The sequence below is a fragment of the Cavia porcellus genome, unplaced genomic scaffold (genome assembly GCF_034190915.1).
Source record: "Cavia porcellus strain 051 isolate PalLab524CR breed Dunkin Hartley unplaced genomic scaffold, mCavPor4.1 scaffold_4, whole genome shotgun sequence".
NCBI classification, from domain to species: domain Eukaryota; kingdom Metazoa; phylum Chordata; class Mammalia; order Rodentia; family Caviidae; genus Cavia; species Cavia porcellus.
This window is the reverse complement of record NW_026947487.1, coordinates 61,691,591-61,710,878: the sequence shown is the minus strand read 5'-3', so window position 1 is coordinate 61,710,878 and position 19,288 is coordinate 61,691,591. Positions and strand designations below refer to the sequence as shown.

At 52.0% G+C, this 19,288-nt stretch overlaps 1 protein-coding gene across 2 annotated transcripts in view; it reads right to left on the bottom strand.

Moving 5' to 3' along the window:
* Nucleotides 1-19,288, bottom strand: part of Znf423 (zinc finger protein 423) — a 316,073-nt gene that overhangs the window by 122,551 nt on the left and 174,234 nt on the right. For both annotated transcript variants that reach the window (XM_003477678.5, XM_013141456.3), the window contains 2 exons: nucleotides 11,796-15,010; nucleotides 5,318-5,402 (listed from right to left, as the gene is read on the bottom strand). In XM_003477678.5, the coding sequence (XP_003477726.2) occupies nucleotides 5,318-5,402; nucleotides 11,796-15,010 (3,300 nt within the window). The remainder of the gene's footprint in view (nucleotides 1-5,317; nucleotides 5,403-11,795; nucleotides 15,011-19,288) is intronic.

Sequence of the window (19,288 nt, the reverse complement as noted above, 5' to 3'; positions counted from 1 at the left end):
ACTGAACAAAACTGCTTGCAGTATCACTGTTTGAAAGTCCCCTCTGTATGCTTTAATTTTGTAACTTGAACAACTATTTCTAAGATGACAATATTAATTAACTAGTGATTTCCTACTGTTTATTTTTTCTGAAATTCTGCATAACTTGTACCCTTTTTTTGTTTTTTTCTTTTTTTCTCCTTAAATAAAATTAAAAAAAAAAAGATGGACCAGCAGAATACCTTCTCTGTCTCCCTCTCTCCTCATCGCTCCCTTTCTCTATGTCTGTCTTTGTGCATTTCTGTCTCTCTTCAGCACACAAGGCACTCCCCCCAAGATTGGCCTGTGCATCTCCCAGCAGTGAGGGGGAGGGGGAGGAAGGCAGGCTGTGGCCAGCATGGTAAAGGCCTGAGGAGGTGGGAGAGTCCTATTTTTCAGATGACTCTTTCTTGCCTCATTTCTTCACCCCAATGGTAAAGTCCAGCCTTTGTGAGGCACCCCAGGACAGGGCCCTGCATGACCAAGAAAAGAGGGCTCCTGAGTGACTAATGCCCAACTGGGGACAGCTGCCTCTGCTTGGCCTCCAGCCAGAGTCCACAGCCACTTTCCAAGGACACTGAGGGCAAATGATCCCAACTCGATTCCATGAGGATGTCCCTTCCCAGCCTGTTCTCTGCAGGGCTCCCCAGAGGCCCATGAGGCCCTGAATAAGGACATCCAGGGACCCAAAGTCTGAGTCACTCTCTAGGGGCGAACTGGGTCATAGCAAATTTCTTCTCTCAAGGACAAGTTCTCAGAACCTTCATGCAGCCACCACTACCCCAAAGCACTCAAAGGACAGATGTCTCCTGCCAGCCAAGGAGCAGCCAGTTCACCCAGTCAGGGTCTTCAGTGCAAGCTCTGCTTCCAGAAGTGGGGTCTGGAGCACCCTAGAGCTCAAAATGTATGCCTTAGGCACAAGGTGTGAAGAAGAGAGACACCCTCCCCTCCCCAGCCATGGTGAGGCAAAATGTCTCTGTGCAGTCCCCCACAAGCCTTCCTGGACTCTCTTGAGACAGGAGCCTTCTGTAAAGCAAAGAGGGGGATCCCCTCCCAGAATAGGGGAGGAGACGCAGGAGGCTGCGTTTGGGCAGAGGGAGTCATCTTGTCAGGAGGCCACAGAACAGAGCTGTGCACTGCTCCAAGTTTTGAAGTGCCTGTGGCGGGGAGGGAGTGTCTAAAGCCATTTCAAAAGCTGGGGCAGGCCCAGGGAAGGGGCCTCATTCCCTGTAAGGAGGGGGGATTTCAAAGGCATCCCTGCTGCTGAAAAGGCTTCCAAAGACCCTTGTCTTTCTATCGGATCCAAAGTGCTTCCTCCCTGGCAGCAGCTGGGAGAGGGGTGCTGGGCGAATGTATCCAAGGAGACACTGCCCTGAGTCATCCCAACTCTCAGGGTCTCCAGGCTGCCAACCCACACAGAGGGCCCCCTGCTATAAAAAGGCCAGCTTAGCAGGCCCGGGGGAGGTCTCCAGCAGTCTGGATCCCAGGGGAGCCCTGTCTCAGACCCCCAAAAGCCCCAAGTTTATGAGAAGGCAGCTGAGCTGAACAGTGCCCTTGGTACTGCTAAGGGGAACTGTTACCCAGGCCAGCTCCAGAGCTCAGGTCATTTAGAAAGAGTTGTCCCCAGGGACGCTGGCCCCAGCAGAGTCACCAAGAGCTAGGCCTCCTGCATTGGTCTTTCTTCCCGACATCTCTCCCACCCTTCTGCTAGCGGCCTCCCAAGGTCCAGTACACAGCGCCAGCCAATTATGATTCTGTCCACTCCCTCCTGCCCTGCCCTTTCCTCACCCCTGTATTGAACTGGGCAGGTTCTATCCTCTCACCATCTTGTCCCCCTCAGCAGTGCAGCCAGGTTAATCCACAGTCCTGGCCATGTTCTGCTCCAAACCCTTCAGTGGCTCAATTCAAGGCTGTGTGCTCAGGAGCCCACAGGGACCAGGCTGGGGACAGAAATAAGTCAAGTCAGCTCCAGGGGTGCTGTGGTGCCTGGGCATCCATGCCCTGCCCACAAGGACTGGCAGCTGTGTCATGTGGGAATGTGGGGCTGCCACCTCTTCTGAATTTCCAAGAGAAGCCAAAATAAATAAACAAATCAGTCAAGGGGCCCTAAAGATGAGTTCTGGCCTACAGGGTGACATCCAAATCCAAACTCCTGCTCTTGGCCTTCTATGACCTGGTCCCAAACTACCCCATCCCTCACTCCCCACAGTGCTACCTTGCATGATGTCTTCATCCTGACAGGCAGGGCCTACAGCTCTGAAACACATCAGCTTGCTCCTACCACATGAAGCTGTGCCCCCACCTTCACAGTCTTGTACAGCACAGTTTCAAACACTCTCCTCCTGGGCTACACCCTCTCTGTCCAAAAAAGAAAGCCCTGCCACAGAGAAAACTTCTCTTCAACCTTCAATACCCAGGCTTGCTAACAGACATACTTGGATGCAGAGGTTTCTGCTCTGGATGCCCACTCTCTCCTCCCATGGACAGGGAGCCCCCAAACCCCTGATGGGTATTATAAATAGTAAGGGCCTGCTGTCAATATCTCCTGCCTCCAGCATGTGTTGCCTATAACAACTTGAGGAAGTCATGTGACCTCTGCAATCTCAGGTTGCTCGTCTGTGAGACAGGGATCTCCCACATAAGGGGCTCGGCACATAGTAGGATGGAGTAAGGGCCTCCCTTATGGCCCAGGGTGTGCTCTGTGGTGTCTTCTACAGTATGCTATGAGGCCTCTGAGGGCAGGGACCGCTTTACCCTCGTTACCCACAGAGGCCATCCGACTCACAGTCTGTGCTGCCTTTGTGTTCTCGCTAGAGCAAGTCACGAGCTGAGGGAGAGTAAGCAGGCAGAGAGCAGGCGCAGGCTCTGGTTCTTCAGCATCAAAGGCCAGCACAGTGAAGCAACACCTCCAGCTCCAAAGCCAGCCACTGCTGGCTGCAGGCCCTGCAGCCTCCAACTCCCATAGGCTGGGCCAGGAAGCAGGTAGGCCCACAGCGCTGAGAGGTGCCTGGGTGAGGAGCCCTATCTGGCCACCATCAGACTCCTTCCACCCAAGCTCAGCCTGTGGCTCAAACAAAGGCCCAGATGCCCATCACACACCCTCCCTTCATGCCCCCGCAAGTCCAGTTCTGAGCAGCCCCTCGCCTTCCACCTGAGGACACAGCTTCCAGGCTGTGCACAAAGGTGAGGTGGAGGAGGGAAAGGAGGGAAACACCTTTGAAATCACTGCGGTCCAATTAGCCAGGCTCTCGCCCTCCATGCTTACAAACAGTGGCATGCATCACCACCTGCTACAAAAGCAAACATTCTTAGATATCTTCATCTTCACCTCCCTGACACTCCCGTGAAAGGGCTCTCAGCAGCCGGTGACTGACAGGGTAGCGTTCCTTCTTATACTTCAGCAGGGGGCTTGCAGACAGAAGAAATTAAAAAGCCACCAATCTCCTTGTCAGGCAGAGCTCCCGGGGCCCAAGTGCCCTTCCTGGGCTCTTTCTTCCCCTCACCACTAGGTGAGCCCCACCACACACACGTCTGGACCCAGTGCTTTTAGGTGACCAGCTGCAAATTGACAGAGACAGAGGCTTCCAGACCAGCTGAAACTCAGGTGCTGAGCTCCAGAACCCTGTGAGCAGGGCAGCACCAGCACTGGGTTGGACCAGGAGACCAATACTCATTCTGTAAGTACCCTCACTAAAGAAGCATCTTTTCAACAACTCCTTTATATAAAATGCTGATGCCAACACAGATGTAAATCCCCTGAAATTTTCACACTGTGGTTAGAGTGGAAGTGCACACATCCACTTCAAGCATTGATTTGCTAGTGTCTACTAGAGGCAACTATCACATGGCCTGTGACCCAGCAATTCTACTTCTATGCTTGTATTCCCATTAGATATGTGTGATGCACATATAAATAACATTACTTCCTATAAAGATGTGCAATATCTATCTATTCCTGCATTCCCACAAAAATCGCATACACATGTCCTGCAGCAGATGTGTATGAGTATGTTCATGGCAGCCCACCATTTCAAACAACTCCAAAGTGAGCCCATGTAGTAGGACAGGCACAGGGTAGCATGTTCACATGACAGAATAGTTCATACCAAGAGGGAGTGAGTGCCAACTAGAGGCAGTCATGGGAAAAGCAGAAGCAAGGCACCACTGGGTAGAAATAAACTGCAATTCCATTTACACAGAGCACAAGTCAGGCTAAGCTGACCCATGCTATCAGAGCTCAGGGTGGTGATGACCTTTGGTGGTGGGGCATAGGTAGGTCCTAAGAAGCCTGAGAGAGTCACTTGGGAATGCTGGGAACAGCCTACTTTCCTGTCCTGGGTGTTTGCTACACAGGTGTTTTCAGATGGGGACAATTCATGGAGCTACAAAAGGTTTCTGGGAAGCATACAACAAAGGATTTGTTAAACAACACTCTGACAGCACAGCAGCTGCTAAGACTATAAGATAAATATGCTACATGAAAAAAAGTGAGGATGAGCATGGGCCAGGACCCTCCAAGAGTGACTGACAGCTTATAGCTTATAATCTGCCTAAAGCCTCAGAAAAGATGGTCACACATCCAAAGAAGATCCAGGGCACCAGGGCTCCAGAATCTCTGAGGCCCTGACTACCAAACATCATCACCCCACCCATTGCTCCTCAAACTCCACGCCAGTCTGCACTCAGAACATCCAGCTGCGCCCTCACTTCCAACCTGGACATACCCAGCCGCCAAAGGAACCACAGCCATCTGGCCAAGGTCAGCAAGACTGCACAGCCTCCCCAGCCATGTGTGTGAACTCTGTGGCTGTTAGAAGGCTCCCCTTCTATAAAGACTGCATTTTCCAAAGTCCAATCCACAAAAAGAGGAAGCGGAAAAGGATGGGAATAACTCTGTAAGCGTTCTGTTTTGACAGTGTGCCTGAGGAATTCACGGTGTTGAACGGGGAAATGTGCGCAGTTAAATCTATTCAATGTCATGACATACAAAATTGAAGCATAATTGCCCCTGAGTGCTTGACAACTGGAAAGCACTTCGTTTCAGAAATGGAGGGAAATTTATGCTGGGAAATGGAAGAGATTGTCAAAAGTTTGATTGTAATGTGAGTGGAGCCACAACAAGAAGGCTTGGATAAAGAAAAGTGCTCCCGCTCTGACATTTTTACTCCTGTTTGAAATGTCTCCGAAACAGCAGCAGTGACTCTGTCCTTTGCCCTAAAAGCCAGTAATGATGACTGGAGCCACAAATTCCAAACCCTGATGAGTGGCCCCGCAGGGCTGCGAGGAGGTGCTCTCTTACCAATCATGTGGTTGGCAACGTGGATCTGGATCTCTCTCTCATTCTCGAAGGTCATCTGGCACTTGATGCACTGGTATGTCTTTTTCTGTTTAGAATCCAAAAACAAAGGAATTAGAGTCAGCAGGTAAGCAAAGATAGCTTGGCTCCAGACTTCCCAACAACTATGGTCCCTGTCAACCATTCTCGTCCTACCTCTGACTCCAGCTCCAGTGGCCTGGGGAAAGGGCTACACTCAAGGGAAATGCACCTCTGCTAACTAGATCAGGGAGACTGCTTCAGCTTAGGGGCTGAGGAAGGCTGCCATGCCTAGATGAGTAAACCCATCTACTCATTCGCCCACTCCCACACACAATTATCCTTCCACCCATTCATCTCCTTGCCATGTACTCATACATCCATCTACTCATCCATCAGTCTCCACACATCCACTTAATATCCTCTTCCCACCCATCTGTCCACCAAGGTACCCAGTCATCCTTCTGTTCATCCAACAACCTTCTCATCCATTTATCCATGCTAAAAACCAGGTGGCTGGGCACGGGATACTGCTCCTGACAACTCTGGTGTTCAAAGGTAGCTGAGGAGTTCCACACCTGCCCTGGGTGCACATGGCCACATGTAATCTACAGCTGTTTCCATACCTAGGGGCTATCAACAGCTTCCTTTGGAGATGGCAGCCAAAAACTGGAGCTTCCAAGCTTCCTGGCAAGTCATAAAGAGGAAACTTCCTCTTACAACTAAGGTGGGTAGTTATAAAACTTGCCTCCTCTAGGGAGGACACGGGTGATGTTGCCTATCTGGGGACAAGATGGTGGCCATCGGTTTTGTTTGTTTGCTTGTCTTTTGAAATGAGAAGGGTGGTATTGGAACTCAAAATATCTACAGGTTTTGAAAGGCATGCAAGCTCCTGGGATGATGGGGCCTTTCTTACCTCTGGAAAAGGGGACAGAACTTTGGGTTTGTTAGCCAAGAACTCAAGCCCAACTCTAAATAATGCAGGAAGAGCCACCCAAGAATTCAGTTGCTGCAGTTACCACCTGGGTGCCCATGACCCTGCAGCTGGTCCAGAATCCTGCAGTCTTTGCAGGAACACCTTTTCATCACCTCTCCTGAGAAGCCTTCTCTTCACACCTCAGAATGAGTTCAGGGCCAACTCAGACCTCTGAGTTTCAGTTAAAAGCACCAGGGCAAACAGTATCCTGCTGTGCTGTGGGTGACTGACTTGTCTACTTTCCTACTGCACCTTCAAAACCCAGAGGGCTGGGAATGTGTTTGTTCGCCTTTGGGTTCCCATGGTGAATACAAACCAGTGCTTACAAAGGATTTACTAAACGCATGAGCAAAGTTGCAGAACAATATATTATGCTAAGCATTCTATTAGAGCAGAAGGGGAAAAGAGACCAAAGGTGACCTGAATATCTTGAATGGCCGTCACCTGGGCACAGGGTCTGACCAGGTCAAATGTCTAATAATTTTTTTTAACTTTTATTATGATTGTTATTGGTGTTAAAAAAAAATCCTTATTGAATGAATGAATGACTGGAAAAGCCGGTGGGTTGTCAGGCTTTAGGGCACGGTCCCTTGTAAAGCTCTAGGATCCCCTCTCACGGTGTCCTGTGCCCCAGTATTTCAGAATTGGGAGTTCCATGTGTCAGTCCATACTGCAGGACAGGCACTGGTCCTAAAAGCAGACTCTCAGCATGAGAAGTCCTGGGGTAGAACAGAGTGAGTCTGAGAGGGTGGAATGAGACAAGGCTGAGAAGCCCGGTCTTCAGACTTAGAAGAGATTGAGATCTGAGGGACGCAGCTTTAAAGCCCCTACCAGGGCTCAGCTCCATGCAAATGAAGAGAGAGCAACTGTCATCTTTCCAATATCCATATCATGTTCCTCCACTTTGCCTGGCAGTATCAGGGTACTGGATGCTTGGATAAATGAACAAATGTCAGAATGAAGCCCACTGCAAGGAGCTCCATCCCCAGAAGAGGCTGCAAGTAGGTGCCCAAGCCTGCATGTAGGGTGGAAAAAGGTAGTGGTGTCAGTTCACAACCAAGGCTGGAGTGACCATCTGCTTGGGGAGAAGTTCCTGAGGACCACAGTGATGGTTAGTGCAGACTGGTATGGAGGAGTCTGTGATCAAGTCATTCTGTTGTTCCCCTAGAGGCAAGTGAATAAAATGGGCTCACTGTGCTTGCAAAAGAAATCATGAGGGGCTTGGCAAGAAAAGAGGCATCTCCCAATCATCCCTCTACCAGGTAGCCACACTTTTGGTGGCTGGAGGAGCACTGCCAGATAACAAAGCCTTTCTGGTAAGGAAACAAGCTCGAGAGGATTGCCAAAGGAGGGGTCAGAGGAAGCACTGAGCATGCGCACACACAGCTGGGGAGGTACACATATGTGAATTCCTATGCTCATTCCCAGTTCAAAATTAACATACATGCCCTTCATAGCTCCACACACAGCCTACCTGCAACACAGATCATATGTTTCACATGCCTCATGTGTAACATGCCTAGTGGAAGAGATGTCCTCATGGATCCAGGAGTTCATACATCTAAGTTTGTCCCCAGAGCCATACACATCTTCCTCTCTTTCAGTGGATCCCGGATACTCACACCCACGACTCCCAAACACACTCACAGAGGCACAAGCAGCTTTGGATACAAGTGCATGCACAGACCCTCCCAATACACACAGATTCACACACACACACACACACACACACACACACACACACACACACTGGCTCACAGGCACTGACACTTACAAACTTGGCTGGTCTAATCTTGGGTCATTCCAACATCTACTGTGTCTGTCTCCCCTTCTCTATGTCCCACAGAGCCCTTCACCTCTCCAGTGTCAGCCTCCTCTAGACAGGTAGAACTTGGCTGGCACTCTAAGTGCCTCCTTTGCCACAAGCCTCTTCCCTAAGCACAAATCAAGAGCCAAGCTGAGGTCCAAGGCCTGGGATCAGAGACTGCCTCCCCAACTCATCCCTGAGCAGCCTCAGAACAGAAGGAACACCTCTCTGTGACTGGGAAAACAGGAGCAGAAGGGCAGGGAAGAGCAGCCACCCTTAGAAAATAGAAAGGGAGCAGAGGGGCAGCCAGAGATGCTGAGTTTCCATCACCATGAACACAGTTCACATGTACTCAGCACTCACATGTTCTCACCCTCCCTCTGCATGTTCCACATCAAGGATGGAGAAAGTGGAATTCTGAGAGACCATGTTCCTTGGTCTAAGTTCTGTACCCGCCACTAGAGGAAACAAGATTCGATGGCAGTCCGGCTTCCCCTAGATCCTGCCATCTCAGCTGACATTCTCAGTTCTCAGCTCAGACATCCTCAGGCAGTCCTGGTCTAGGTGACAAAAAGCTGGTGCAACCTGGACACAAGCTAACCTCCCAACCCGGAGGTGTGTTAACCTTGATATAAAACAGGATATGAGAGCAGCTGGGCCCCTCCACCTAGCACAAAAAGGCACCCTGAGGACCTGCTGAGCTGCTGCAGGGCCAGGGTCTGCTCACGCAGGCCCCTAGGTGGGATGATGTTGTTATTACTCATAAACAGGAGGAGGTGAAAACCTCAACGCTTCATGCTCCAGCCGACAGCAGCCTCTGCCCCACGGGAACCCAGTCCTCTGAGAGCTGGTTGCTATGGATACACTCCCGAGGGTCCCAAGCCACCAGCCCCCAAGCCCCACAAAGCCCCCAGGGTCTGCTCTGACATGAGTGAGTCCTAGGGGAGGGAAGGTGTGGGCTAGCACACAGCTGGGTCCAGGCCCCAGGCGTGCCCAGGCAGGGGGCAAGGCCCCAGAGGCTACACCATGGCTGGGAGCAACCTATACTTTGTCTAGCTCCTCTCTGCAAACGGCCTGTCTCCCTAGGCCTCCAGGCAGGTGGAGATGGGGTTTTCAGCTTGGGTGTTGTCTCACAAGGCAGAGGGCAGGAAGAGGAAGCCTGGAAGCCCCAGGAAACAGGTTCCCATCCTGCATGCTATGCACAGCTGTGCATCCCAGGCACCATGGCTACACTATTCTGAGCCTGGATTTTATCTTTGCCAAAACACAAGCCACAGCAAGGCTCCCAGGTGTTGCTATGGAGATGATCTAAGAGTTGATGCCCAGGAGAGCACCTCTCACACAGTAGGGACTCTTCTACAAAGTGTGCTTGGTGCTATATCCAGGGAAAGCCAAGGAAAAGGAGGCATACACAGCCCCAGGCCTAGAAAGGCCAGAAGCAGCCCTAGGTCACCAAGGACATAGGCTCAGTGGTGGGCAGGGCTGAAAAGGGAGGATGATCCAGGCCACTGTACACCGAAGAGAAGCAGGCATAAGAACCAGCCCAGCTACAATATCCCTCGGCCTCAGCACAGGCATGAGCACCTGGCCCCCACCCCTCCAACCTGTCCTCTGCTGTAGCCAGGACAGTGCTGCTGAAAGGCACAGGCAGTGTCACTGGACTCACCCTGCCTGGGTACAGCTCCCCAAACTGCCTCTTGACTGTTGATGGCAGCTAGGACTCAAAGTGAATGGCTTCACTGTCCTGTACCTCCTTGGTGTCACTGCTTATAAAAGTGAATATTGAAAGGGGCAATTAGAGTAAGGAGATATAAAGCTCTTGGCACATTCTTCCCTCTCCATGAGTGTAGACTGTTCTCACATGAGAAGTGAGAAAACTCACAAGTGGTGTTTCCTACATGCCCACCACTTCCTCCCTTCATTTCATCCTCAGGCAAAATGTGGAGAAGGTCAATATGGGAAATAGTGGTGACATTTCACAAGCATCCAAGAATAGGTACTGGCCAGTCAGGGCAGGTGCTAGTTCAACTCACACTGGCCTTTAGTGCTGCCCAGGGAACATCAGCTCTGGAGAGAGACAGTATCTATTTCTACTTTACCACTATACCATCACTACCCTTACTAGTACTATCAGCATTAATTACCATCACTACCACTCTCTGTTTTATAGAGAAGGACAGAGGCCCAGAGAGCACAAATCACAGCTGAGTACTGGGAGAGGGAGATTTAAATCCAGGCCATCTGGCATCAGGGCCCAAACACTCCCTGACACTGCACACAATGCCCTGGTCAGCCAGCAAGCTGCGGCTATCAGAACTGGGCCGAAGTAGCCAGTGCCCATGCTCAGGGTTTCTAGACAGGCCTCTAAGGAGGCCTCAGGCCCAGACAGACACACAGCTCTGCCCCCATCCAGGTGTTTCTCCCCAGCCAGGGGTCCATGGCAGGTTCCTCTGGCTCACTGGGCCTCTCAGGATCAGTCAAGTCCTAGGCCCTACTTCCCATCCCAAGGCCAAACACCCTCAATAAACATCAGTGGGTTCCAGCAGGCACCTCTAAAAGGTGGCTCTCCCCCAAATCCTGCCTCCCTGCCAGTGGTGCCAGCAGCAGCCCTCCAGGGAAAGGGACTCCTGAGACCCATTTGGCACCTCCTTGGAATAGTACGGTCTCCGTGGGAATTCCTGAGCCCATGTGAGCTAACACCCAAAGGTCACACAGGCTCTCCAGGTCCAACATCAGGTGCCCTCAACCTCACAGCGGAGGCCCAGCAGCCCCACCAGTAGCTTCCTTGGCCTCATTGAAATCCATACTGATGGACCTGTGGGCCCTGCTTTTCTGTAAGCTCCTAAGGTGGGGTTCATTTCTGATTCTCCTTGGCTCCCAGGCACCTCCAAACACAATTAAGTGCTCCCAAAAAGTGATGAATGAATCCGTAAATCACTAAGGGTAACAGTGATCACAACCACACCTCAGGGCCACAAGGACATTAGTGATAAAGATGCTATCATCTGGTAACTAAGGCAAGCACCGCTGAGCCCCACTAGAGGGACCAGTTGCAAGACTTGAGGGTGCATATTATCTCTATGGCTTGTCAAAACAATCTTGGATTGGACCTGGGATATAGCTCAGTGGCACAAGAGCCTGCCTGGCAAGCAAAAGGTCATGAGTTCGATCCCTGGTACCAAAATAAAAGGAAAAAAGAAAGAAAGAAGGCTGGGCAAAACACCCAGAAAGTTAAGTGACTTGTCCAAGGAGGTCCAGTAAGCAAATAAATCAGTGCACCCAGATCAAAGTCACCAGCCATTGCTGATGGAGTGCTCACTGTGTCAGCCAATGTGCTGGGCACTTTACCTGTATGTCATTGGCCCCTCACAATAATTCCAGGAAGTCAAGATGCTTACCACTCCCATTGCACAGATAGGTATTTGACAAATAAGGCAGAGACAGATAAATACAGTAATCAGACATGTCACAGGCTGGAAAGCAAATGTGACGCCAGGTTTGACCTGGAAGAATGAACAGCAGGGTGGTTACGCTTAGCCACATGGCCACTCTAAAGGGAACCACCAGGAACAATGGCACTGAGGAACCACCAGGAACAATGGCACTGAGGACGTGCAGCTTCCATGGGGATCAGTGGATCCCCAAGGAGCAGACAGCAGAACCAGGCGAGCTGCACTTACCCGGGGCACTGGTGACGTCTGGGAGCCTTTCCGGGGCCCACTGGTCTCTGGTGTGAGGTCACGGTGGTCCATCTGCATGTGGCTCTCCAGGTCCTCGGCGCTCTCGAACTTGACACTGCACTCGGGGCAGCGGAGGCCAGCACAGGGCCTGTCGGAAGGCTCAGGCGGAGCCAGACCCCCTACCTGTCCGTTGGCACTGCGGGCCATGCAGCCAGCGCACAGGCCATAGGGGAGCCCATTGACATCGAGCTTCACCAGGTCCTGCTTGCTGCGGAACTCCTTGAGGCACAAGGCGCACTTATAGAGCTTCTGCAGCCCCTGGCCATTGGGAGAGGATGCAGCTGAGCTGCCCGCCAGCTTCTGCATGTGGAAGGTGCCATGGATCTTGAGCTCGAGTGTAGAGGTGACCGTCTGCATGCAAACCACACAGCGGAAGCCCGTGAGTGAGTTGCGTAGGTCAGGGTGCATCTGGCAGTGCTCAATGAACTCCTCCTCGCTCTGCAGGGGCATCTTGCAGATGCGACAGGTGCCCGTGTCCAGGCTCTTGCTGTGGGTCACCTTGTGCTCAGTGAGCGTCAGCAGGGAAGGGAAACGCTCACCACAGATAGGACACATGTAGTGCTTGGCAGGGCCCCGGTGCGTCTGCAGGTGTTCCCGCAGCCCATTCTCTGAGAAAAAAGTCCGTGAGCAAACGTTGCACTTGTGGCTGCCCTTGATGAACTCGGCCTTCTTGCGTGAGCCATCATCCTCCCCCGGCCGGATGTTGTGGTCCCGCAGCCGGTGGTTCTGCAGCAACACCTCCATAGTGTAGGCCGCCCCGCAGATGTCACAGCCATACATGGGCTCCGATGCATCCACATCATCCTCGCTTGCCTCATGGCTGTTGGGTGCCTCAGGGTTTTTTAGCAGCATGCCCTGCAGGTCGGCAGGCTCAGCTTTCTTGGCGGCTGCAGGGGGCACCCCGTTGGCTGTGCCATTCTCGGTGGCAGCGTCAAATACGCAGTGCTTCTCTCGCAGGTGCTTTTCCAGAAGGATGATGGCGTGGAAGGCCTTACTGCAGAACTTGCAGTTGTACTTCTTGCTGTGCGTGGTAATGTGGCACTGCAGCTCCACCTCAGTGCTGAAGGTCTCCCCACAGAAGATGCACTTGTGTGCCTTGGCTGGGTTGCCCAGGTGGCTGTGCTTGACGTGCACCTGCAGGTCGGCCTCTTTGCGGAAGTCCCAGTTGCAGGCTGTGCAGCGGTACATCTTCTTTTCATTGCTGTGCTTCACTGCCAAGTGCACCTGGATGGACACCTTGGAGTCGAAGACCTCCTGACACAGAGTACAGTGGTATAGCACAAAGGTATGCATGTCCAGCAGGTGCTTCTGCAGGTCGTCCACTGAGGAAAACTGCTTGTCACAGCTCTCACACACATAGTGGGTTGACGTGGTCATGTAATGCACCGTCAGGTGCTGCAGGAGGGACTCCTGGGAGTCAAAGTCCTCTTTGCACTGTGGGCATGCCTGCTTTCGCAGCAGCAGCTCCAGGTGCAGCTTCAGGTGAGTCTGGAAGCTCTCAAAGTTGGAGAACTTGAGGTCGCACTGATTACAGGGATACTCGCCATTGGAGATGGAGTTGGCACTTCCTGAGAGCCGCTGTCGCTTGGGGGAAGACACCTCAACATCAGAGGATACTGGGCTCTGCTCAGCCTTAGATTTCTTGCTATGTGCCAGAGGGATGTTCTTGTGGTTCTCCTTGATGTGCTTGGTGAGCTTCAAGATGGAGCCAAAGATGGGTGAGTTGGTACAGTAGGGGCAGGAATAGACTTCCATGAAAGACTGTGTGGGCTGCACGACTGGAGACTCCAGCTTGGCACTGCTGACACTGCAGTGGGCCTGCTGGATATGCTCAGTGAGAGAGGACTCGGTCAAGAAGCCCATGGAGCACTGGTTGCAGAAGAAAGCATTGTTGCCATCAGGTGGGTTGGCATTGGGTCCACAATGGGAGACGCGGATGTGCTCCTGCAAGCTGTTGATGTCAGCAAACATCTCAGGGCAGTAGTTGCAGTGGAAGGCAGAGATGTTGCCAAACTGCATCACAGGGTAGGCGTGGCTCTTATGCAGCTTTCGGACATGCTCATTGAGGTTATAAAGGGTAGGCATGGAGTCCAGGCAAATTTGACATGTGTGACTCTGCTGGGGCTTGTCTGCGTGGATGGTCTTCAGGTGGATCTCCAGCACAGCCAGGCTGGTAAAGTCCCGCTTAGAACAATAAGGGCAGCTGTAGACCACCTTGGACCAGCCCTGCCCATCATCCCGTAGCTTCTTCTGCCCTCGAAGCGGCTTCAAGGTGGAATCCGGGGTGGAGCCACGCTCTACAGAGGCGCTGGAGTCGGGTGTGGCACTGCTCATGGAAGCCACACTGCCCAGCACAGGGTCAGGGCTGACACTGTGGTTACTGGAGTCCGGCTGCCTATGGCTGTCCAGGTGACAATAGACACCCTCCACCGAGGAGAACTGCTCAGGGCACATGGGGCACTTGTGTTTCTGGTTGGCATGGGCTTGGTGGATGTGGGCCAGCAGCGTGTTCTCGTCGACAAAGACCTCGGGGCAGTGGAGGCACTGCAGGTCGGCCTTCTCGGAGAGCTGGGGGTGGCGGGTGAGCACGTGCTTCTCCAGCTCCTCAGTTTGGCTGAAGGTGTCCTCGCAATAGTCACACATGAAGTCGTCTTTCTTGGCTTCCTTCTCTGACTTGGCCAGATGCTCCTTGTTTTTCTTGTGGGCCTGCATGTGGCTCTGCAGCGAGCTGGTGGAGGAGAAGCCGCGCTTGCACACGGTGCACTTGAACGGCTTGCTGGAACTGTGGGTCTTCAGATGGATCTTGAGGTGGTCGCTGCGGGAGAAAGCCGCCTCACACTCGTGACAGTGGTACTTCTTGTCGCCTGTGTGCAGTTTGATGTGCCGGTCTCGGCTCCTCTTATGCTTGAAGAGGCGGCTGCAGTAGGTGCACTTGAACGGCAGCTTGTCACTGTGGATCTGCTCGTGCCTCTTCAAGTAGCTCAGGCGGATGAAGGACTTATCGCAGAACTGGCAAGGGTATGGCAGGCCTGTGCCCCCTTCCTCCTCACCGAGGCCGAGGTCACAACCATCTCCGATCATCTGCGTGGGTGACGCAACATCCTTGCTAGAGGGAGATGAGGCCACCCAGGAGAGCTGTGGGTCGTCATCACCATCTGCAGGGGAAGGCAGAGAAGAGATTAGAGGCAATTCCCAGGGCCTCCGGGAAACAAGGACAGAGCCAGCTTCTCGATAGCTCTCAGGCTGAGACTGTGCAGCTGGCCAACTGCTGCAGGGGGAGAGGGGGGAGCCAGGGGGCCGGAAGCAAGTGGACAGGCAAGCCTCCCATCTGCAGAGGACACGGCAGAGGGGCGGCAGGATACGGAAAGGAAACGTCTTTTTCCTCAGCAACACCTGCCTGGGCCTGGCTGGATAGTACCCCCCACCGGAGGTGAGGCTCTCAGTCACTTCCCTGATGGGAGGAGGAGGGGCAGCCTGGACAAATCACCGGAAGTGACCTCACAGGCCACCAGTCCTATGGGCCAACAGAAGGACATGTCCCATCACCTGATGGACACCTGGGCATCAACTCGCCTCCAACACTCACCCTGCAGAGAAATCCCACTGGTCCTCAGGGGTTATGGGCACAATTTTCCAAGAAAAAAAAAGTCCTTATCTCATCAGCTGTACCAGTCTTTGTGAAAGAGGGGACAGTAACAGACCAAACACAAGAGGCGTGAACGAGTCACCAGCTCAGGCTGGAACGAGGGCCCACTGGTTTCCCTGCCCAGAGCAGCCTGTGGGGGATTCATTTCTTTGTTTCTGCTCCACCCCTGGATTTGCCCCAAGTCCATCCAGGACCCCAGGGAGATGGTGGTAGTGATTAGAGGATGGGTCATGGGTCACAGAGCTCAGAGTGGGCAGGCTCTCCACCCTAACCCAGGGGCTCTCCTTGCCACGACTCTCATGTTCCCCAGGGACTAGGGGATTTCATTGGCTGTCCAGCTTGTCCAACCTCCCCTGCCTCGGAGGGAAACTAAACAAACCTAAGGGCTGCCGTTTCTGGGAAAACAAAAGCACAAAGGACTCAACAAATAAAGCCAGCGAAGTTCCTGAGCCTCGGCAGGGGTTGGACAGAGCCAGCCTGGGCGGGAGACAGTTCCGAGGCTCAAGTTTCTCTTCGGGTGGATTTAAAACTTAATAATGAATGAAACAGACCACAGGCTGCTGCGGGCAGGGGAGAGACAAACAAAAGCTCAGAGGCTGAGCTGACCTTGCTCTTGTAACCCGGAGGAAAGAACCACTGCCCCCACCTCCCGAGTCCCAGCCAGCCAGCTTCCTTAGAAAAGTCTTCCACTCTCACAGAAGCAGCCCAGAGGCAGCTCAGCCAGCAGCAAAGGAAGGGGCCAGTGCACCACATACCAAGCACCGCAAGCACATGCACATGCATGCACACACTTACCTGTACATGGTACATCTCACTCCTGCAACACTCACATAGAGTCACACACACCCTCCCTCACTTGTTCTCACACTCTCCTACACGCAACCACACACCATTCACATCTCAAACCACCACTCACACTTACACATGCACTCGCTTGTACACAGGACTTACACATGCTTACAGGCACCACCACGTTTGTGCACAATTGCAGATCCAGGGTTCCCACTCAAGGCTCTCTGCAGCTGCTCCTGCTGTCCTGGGCTGACCCCAAGACCTTAGGAGATAGCAAGAACTGGCTGGAGAGTACTGAGGGGTCCCTCACAACTGGCACTGTGCCTAGCCTTAGGCCACACCCACCACTCGCTGCCCTCCGAGGGCCCCAGCTCTGACCATGTGTATGTCAACCCACTGGCACCAGCTGGCATGCCTGGCAAAGCTGCGCCTCAATGGATGCTGCCCTCTCAGCTCTGAGCCTCCTGGCAGCCTCCTCACTCCTGCATCCTGGCACCTCTAGAACGGCCCTCCAGGTGTGTGGGCACCTTCTCCCCTGAGGGCTTCACATTACAGGCCCTTTGGATGCAACCCTTCCTGCCAGCTCTCAAGATTAGACACATCAGGAGGCGCCTCAGACCCTGCCTGTTAATTCCCAGCTCCTGCCAGCTGGGCTCCACTGGGTGCAGACAAAAGGGACCCCAGGGAGGAGATGGCTACAGCTGGGGCAGCCAAGGGACCTGTTTGGCACCCGCCCCCTGGTCAGGCACTGGCTTTTTATTATTTTGATCTTAGCTTAGTCCTACTTGAATTCACACTGACTCCTCCTTGTGTTTCCCATATTCTACTAAGCACTTTCTCAAAACTTTAAGAGGCAAAAACCAAAGTCACTATACAGATGAAGAAACTGAGGCAAAGCCCTGACAACTCAACCTAAGGAAATTACAAAATGACAATGATAAGACTAATACCATGACCATCCAACTTTCAGACCTTTGACTGTGCATACTCTTGGACCTGCTTCCCCAGGATACAGTCACATAAGACCCCATCTACGTGGCTAAGGTGAGGAAGCCCTCGTTCATTGCTTCCCTTTGAGTCCTCCCTCATGAGAAGGGCTGGGGTAATCCATGGTTTGCACTTCAGAGAGGGTACCCTAAGGCCCAGGGAGTCCCCAGAGTTCACCAGAAACTCTTGACAAATGGCAAGTAGGAAATACTCAACAACTGGGTGAGTGCAGCCAGGGAGGTAGCTTGCTTGCAGGACAAGCCTGGACAGGTATCTCTGCTGGGGTTCATTTGTTCCCAAACCCTTTGTGCCACTAAGCACCAAAGGGAAGCAATCTGCACCCAAAATCTTCCCACTGCTCCAGTAATTCTTCCATGCCACACAAATTCCTCCTAACTTCTCAGACTCAGTTCATACACCTCAAAAATGAAAACCATTTCAAGAAGTAAATGAGAAACATTAATATAAAAATCTGCTATTGCTCTGTTGACATGGATGTCCAGGAAAGGGACCTCTGTAGAGACAGGAAGCAGATTTGTGGCTCCCTGAGGCTTCAGGTAGACCGAGAGATGGACTGCAAACAGGCCAGTCAGTCTTTCTAAGGCAATAGGAATGTTCCGAAGAAAGATCAGTGTACTGTTTTGTGGTCTTGGTGGGTAATTCTCTGAATTTTGCCCTTAAAATAAGTGAATTTTATGGTGTGCAAATTACACTTCAATAAAGCTGTTAAACAAAAGCACTATTTTGCCAATAATAATAATTAGTTCTAATTAATACCACTAGTGCTAATTTTAGCAGCCACATTTATTGAGGATGTCCCACGTGCCAGCACTGTGCTAAGTATGTCTATTACCACAATTAGTTTCTTTTAATCCCCTCGATAGCAATATCTGGTTGTATCCAAGAACATCCCATTTTTGAGATATGCAAGCCAAGCTCAGGAAGGTGAAAAACTTGCCCCAGACACAGCCAGATGCTGCAGCAGTGTCTGGCCAGACTGCATCTCCTAGTAGTGCAGAGCCAAATCCCCAGGCCTGACATCAGTCATTCCCCCACTGAGCTTGGAAAAGGGGAATCTTAACCTGCCTGGGCCAGAGTACCCAAGGTTCATTGTGGGCTGGCTGGTCGGCTTTATTTTTCTGCAAACAAGTTTCAAAACTAAAGCAAAGCATATTATTCTGGGAGCAACAAACTGAGCAACTGCTGAGATTATAATCATCTGAATTGAAATGAAAATAAGGCTCCTTAAAGTGAAAAGGCCCAATCAGAGGAAATGGGCATGTTGACATATAAAGCCCCAAACTCAGACTGCCCTGTTTAAAGCCTTTTATTCAAATAACACTCAGTCTTACTGCTGCTGACCCACCCCTCCAAATGCATTTTGCATGGGGGCTCTTAGCCTAGTGTTGCAGAACAGAGCTAGAGAGCCATGGAGCTGGGGCCAGAGCTCGGCTAGATCAGCAGGGCATCCTCAGAGCAAAAGAGGCCCCTCACGCTGATTGTCAGGCACCAAACACAGGCAGGCCTGAGCACACGCTCTGGCAGGTGTGCCGAAAGAGGAGAAAGCAGCATGGAAGCAGGGTGGAGGAAATCCCAAGGTCGTCTTCAACATGAACATTTCGAAACACAGGCAGGGTCAAGTAGATTCAAGGAAGGCCTCATTCTACCCACCATCTTTCCACGTTCACACATAGAAATGTTTGTGTGCCAGGTATTCTTCTAAGACTTCATAGGTACTAACTCATCCAACCCTCTCAACAGTCCAGTAAGATACAGACTATTATTACCATTTCCATTTACATTAGAGGAAAACAAGGCCAAGGAAAAGCTGAGTAACTCACCCCATGCCACACAGCTAGCAGCCAGCAGAACCAGGTTGTGAGCCCACTTAGTCCTGTCTAGTTGGTGTTTTTGTCTACAGTGCTACAGTGGCTCCACCCCTGGGAGACACAATATAATAGCACCAAGTAGAGCTACAGCAACAAAGTGCCAGAGTCTCAGCCTCCCC